This window comes from Cyprinodon variegatus, unplaced genomic scaffold, assembly GCF_000732505.1.
Source record: "Cyprinodon variegatus isolate N-32 unplaced genomic scaffold, C_variegatus-1.0 Scaffold1046, whole genome shotgun sequence".
In the NCBI taxonomy this organism is placed as follows: Eukaryota; Metazoa; Chordata; class Actinopteri; order Cyprinodontiformes; family Cyprinodontidae; genus Cyprinodon; species Cyprinodon variegatus.
In genome coordinates this window covers 242,580-247,198 of record NW_015151499.1, presented here as the reverse complement: position 1 = coordinate 247,198, position 4,619 = coordinate 242,580, and the positions used below count along the sequence as shown (strand labels likewise).

The following is a 4,619-nucleotide window of genomic DNA, read 5'->3' as shown; positions in this document are numbered from 1 at the left end:
GTTAGTGGGCTCCTGGTCCCTGAGGTTTGAAGGGTTGCTTATCACCCCAATCTTTAGCTCCCATCACAGATTCTCTTTGGCATATAAGTCTGGAATCTGGCTTAGATTGTGTTTACTTTATTACTTTTAACCAGAATTTGTTAAAAAAAAGCAAAAAACCAATAACCTCTAAAATGTTGTTGATTTTAGCTAGAAAATTCTTCTCTTTTTCATGCACATCTAGCACAGCACATTTGGGTGCAATCTTACCAGCGGTGAAATCCTTTCAAAATTTTGATCTTTGATGTCTAAGGATTAATTTTTAAGACAAAATGATAACTTATTTTCATCAAATATTTCATCTCTTTTAAATTAATAAAAATGACAGTTAATTGAAAGGATAGCAGTCATTTTTGTGGAGGAGCTAAAACCAAGTATAAATCAGTGATTGTCAGTTAATACGTTTTTGTTACCTTTTGTGTTTAACAAGATGTTTAGTCTCCAACATTTCGACCATAACTGCAGGTGTATGCGTTGATGTAGGTGTTTGTGTTTTGCTTTTTTAGACTGCACTTTTTTTTATATGCTAAAGTCTTAAAACCTAAAATATTTGATTTTTAATCTGTCAAACACTTTAGTAGCCAATCATTTTATATATAAAGACAAAATTGATTTAGTAAAGGTGCTGTATGAAGTTACATTTAGACCATCTTCAGCTGGAGAAATTAAAAAAACAAACATTGATTCACAAGTGATTCATAAGTATATAACAATTTGTAGCTCTTTGAAGCTTAAATAGACATTACAGAGTTTTCTAATGATACTGCCACCTGTGGCCAAAACACAGAGCTGCAGCACTCTTTAGCTTGCTCCTTTTTCCACCTTACCTTGAGTTGCCATCATGGGTGTCTGAGCTGAACTGGATGGCAGGCACTTCTTCATATCAACAGAATCCATCTTGAATATTACTGTTAGTTTGTTTGCTAGGTTGGAATCACTTAATATAGAGGTGCTTGATGTCAAATCTGCCAAACGGTGTGGGAACTTCCAATATAACGTAAATGAAAGAAAATAGGCTAGAGGCATATGGAAGCATCGGTACTAAGCTACCGAGGTGTTAATTGTAGAGTCAATTAAAAGGTAAAAACTTACATAATGTCTCTTTAATATTGATTGGTGGCTCATTTCAGTTTAAAATGCTACCCTATACTGTAGACTTATATATAACTTATATAGTTTCTTATTCTTCCACTGCATGATAAATGCACTTTTACCAGGTTTCAACTTCCTCTTACTGTTCAAAAACATGCACATACATGGTCAGCCAGTCACTCTGAATTGCCGTTAGATGAGTCGATGTGATAATTTATGCTTGTTGCTGGTGATAGAATATCGGACTGTCCAGCCGTTACCATGCTGGTCGTTTTTTAACCAGCACCAGCTGCTCTTACTGGTGGGAGCCGGTGCTGAACTGGATTTTTCGCTTACAAAAAATTTGTTGATGTCACAAGTCTTATCAGCAGCTTCTTTCTGAACCTTGAACGTTCTCCTGGCACATGTTTTTTTTTTTTTTGTTCCATTGCACATTTTGAAGAGGGTTTGACATTTCTTTTGAGGTAATAGCATTGAAATAGTAAAATGTGGAGTAGTGCTACAACATCTACAGCTATTCTTTTATAATTTTGAAATTAGTTTTTTGTTTTTCGTGGTTTTAACCCCCCCCCCTCTGGGAGATGTACAATATTTTGTCCTAAAGAGAAGTTGGCTTATAGGGCAGTCTTTGATCATTAATATTAAAACAGACTGGTTCTTTGGAGAAGCTATCTGTTATTCCCAAATAAACTAAACTAAGCTGCTATGTCTGATTATTTGACTTTCCTAAACAACGACCCTGCCGCATAAAGCCAGTCTGAATCATTTTTGAAGTATTATACGAAAACTATTAAGTTTTACTTGAGCAAAAGATCAGTTGTTGACACATTGTTTTAAAATGTTTAAGCAGTAAAGTAAATTATTTTATTGCTAGATTTACAAAAAAAAAAGGGTTAAAAATAGCTGTACGGTGCCCTGCTGTATACTGTAAGCAACATGGGCCGTTTAGAAACTCATTTTGACTGGTTGACTGATTAGGTCTGCCAATGTTTCTTAGATGTCTTACAAAAGGAATCATACTTTATCACCCTTTTCAAGATTCTTCAAGCTGTAAGTTTATATTTTAGGTATTTACGCACCAGACAAAAACAAAGTAGTCAAATCAGTAACTAATACTTTCTTCCAATGTCAATGACTTGAGTCAGTCAGCTATATTTCATTTAACACCTGTACCTGTATGACCTGATTGAATAATCTCTGTTAAGTATCTTAAGATAACATCAGTCATGGGCCCTATATAAATAAACTGAATTGAATTTAATTATAACTCTTTAAACTTTTTTACACTTTCTGGATCATTTAAATTAAGTAAAACATAAATATACACCTCATGTTTAGGGAAGTTACTTTGTCAAAACTTTTTTATCACATCTCCCCAGTTTGGTGGCTGTGCATCAATTTTGAATCCTTCTCTTAAAGGGGTCATAGAATGTAAAACCGAGTTTCCATTGTCATAGATGAATAACGATAGTTCAGTGGGTGAAATGGACGTACAGAGAAGTTTAAACCCCATCAACACCTCCTTTCTCTGCAAATCTCACAATTCTAAACTTCCACCGTAAAACGGGCGAATTCAATCGAAGCACCGAGTTGACGTCAGTTTTGGGATGTTGCCTTTCTCGGTTTTGGCCTGTACTTTTATCACGTCCTAAAATTTACATACAGACCAGCCCACTGGTCTGGAGAAATGGGAACATTTTCACAGTCTTCCCAAGGATCCAAAGACTCGTCAGGCATGGATTATTTTTGTCTATCAGTAGATCCCAGCAAAGTTTGGTGCTCAGAGGTTCATTTGCTCGAAGCATTTTACCGAAGACAGCTTTCAAATCTTGGACAGTTCAAAGGAGGATTTGCTGAACTTCTTTTACTGAAACAACGGGCTGTTCCCACCGTAAGGCCATAACAACCACTAGCTGGAAGTATGATTCTGTCGCTAAGCTGTTGATAGCAGTGCTAGCATATCTGTAGTGACCAGATTTGGGATTTTGAAAAGGAGGACACTTTTTTTTTTTTTTTTTTGGAACCACGGGGCCACTGTTGTTCAGGCTACCGTCACTGGTTTGGGTTCAGTTGCTCCGTCAGTGGCTTCTTGTTTCGACCACGTGCTGCACTGTAGTCGACCAAAATCCCGGATGATTTTGAAATTCCCCTCGGACATCTTTTAGGTATGAAAAGTAGGACATGTCCGGGAAAAGAGGACGTCTGGTCCCCCTACCATATCAACAATCGGATGTTTCAGTGACTGAGTGCTTGTTGCCATGATGTGTCTTTGCTCAACAGCTTCGCTCGTTGTAAACCAACTAGTCAGCGCACAGCTCGTCTAAATATTCATGATCATGCCATAAAAGGAAGAAAACCTGTCGTTTCATTCTAGGGCTTTTAACCAGGATTGCATTAGGGCTCATAGAACAGTAAATATTCCATTTTAAGCCCAACCAATGTTACACACCCTATTCAGAGACCTGAAGGACCAGATACCCTATAGAATCATTCTATCACCCCTTTAAAATCCCCCTCAAAGCACATTAAACATTGTCGTTTTAATGTAATGAAGTACAGGATATGTACCTTTGCTATTCATTGTACTATTCTGAACTGTAGTGACCTCATTTCTGTTCACCCATCAGGATATTGCAAAGGTTTGTTTTTTGAACTTGTTTCACATAGGAAGCTTCATCGGTGTCTGAAAAGGTTTTTCATTCTGATCGAACAGAGTTGGCATTAGATAAATATGATAATTGTTGTGACAACTTATATCCTCTTAATAGAAACCCCAAAATAATCCAAACTATCCACTTTAAATTTATAACGAATGAACACATACAAATCTGACTGTCACACTTCATCAGCTCTTATGTCAATATTCTGGAAAAAATGCTGGAAATGGATGCTAAGTCCTGATATAAATGTTAACAAGTGTCTGTGCTCCTTCCCAGTGTGGGATCGTACTGGGTACTCTGTTGCTGTTCTTCTGTTCATGGATGACCCACAAGTCTTGCATGTTCCTGGTCCACACCGCCAGCAACACCAAACGAAGAACCTATGCTGGACTGGGTGGGTAAAAACCACCGGTAATCCTTGCTTTAGAGGTTGAAACAACAGTTGCATTACTCTGTTTTTTTTTTGTTTTTTTCAATTCTAAAACAATCCAATCATCTTATTGTTGAGCAGGATGCTTTACAGCAAACAACTGGATGATTTTAGCTCATTTTGAAACAAGTTGGTGTCAGATTCTTTTTTTCTCTTTGGCTTGGCGTCGTTAACCTTGATCCTTTCCTTTCTCTGCAGCTTTCCATGCTTACGGGAAACCTGGAAAAACGCTTGTAGAGACGAGGCAAGTTTCACTCAATGATGCGCTTATATATTCTTTCTATATGGAAATAGCCCAATACGTTGTAAATCCGATATTTTTTAGCCGATATTAGCATTTTGGCCAATACATGCATGCATTTGCAGGTTGGTTGCTGCATTCAGCAGCCAGACAATTA

The 4,619-nt window shown here is 37.2% G+C and overlaps 1 protein-coding gene across 1 annotated transcript in view; it reads left to right on the top strand.

The window, feature by feature from the left end:
• Positions 1-4,619, top strand: part of slc38a10 (solute carrier family 38 member 10) — a 35,561-nt gene that overhangs the window by 1,299 nt on the left and 29,643 nt on the right. The window contains exons 3-4 of the mRNA XM_015399790.1: positions 4,068-4,185; positions 4,420-4,469. Of these exons, the coding sequence (XP_015255276.1) occupies positions 4,068-4,185; positions 4,420-4,469 (168 nt within the window). The remainder of the gene's footprint in view (positions 1-4,067; positions 4,186-4,419; positions 4,470-4,619) is intronic.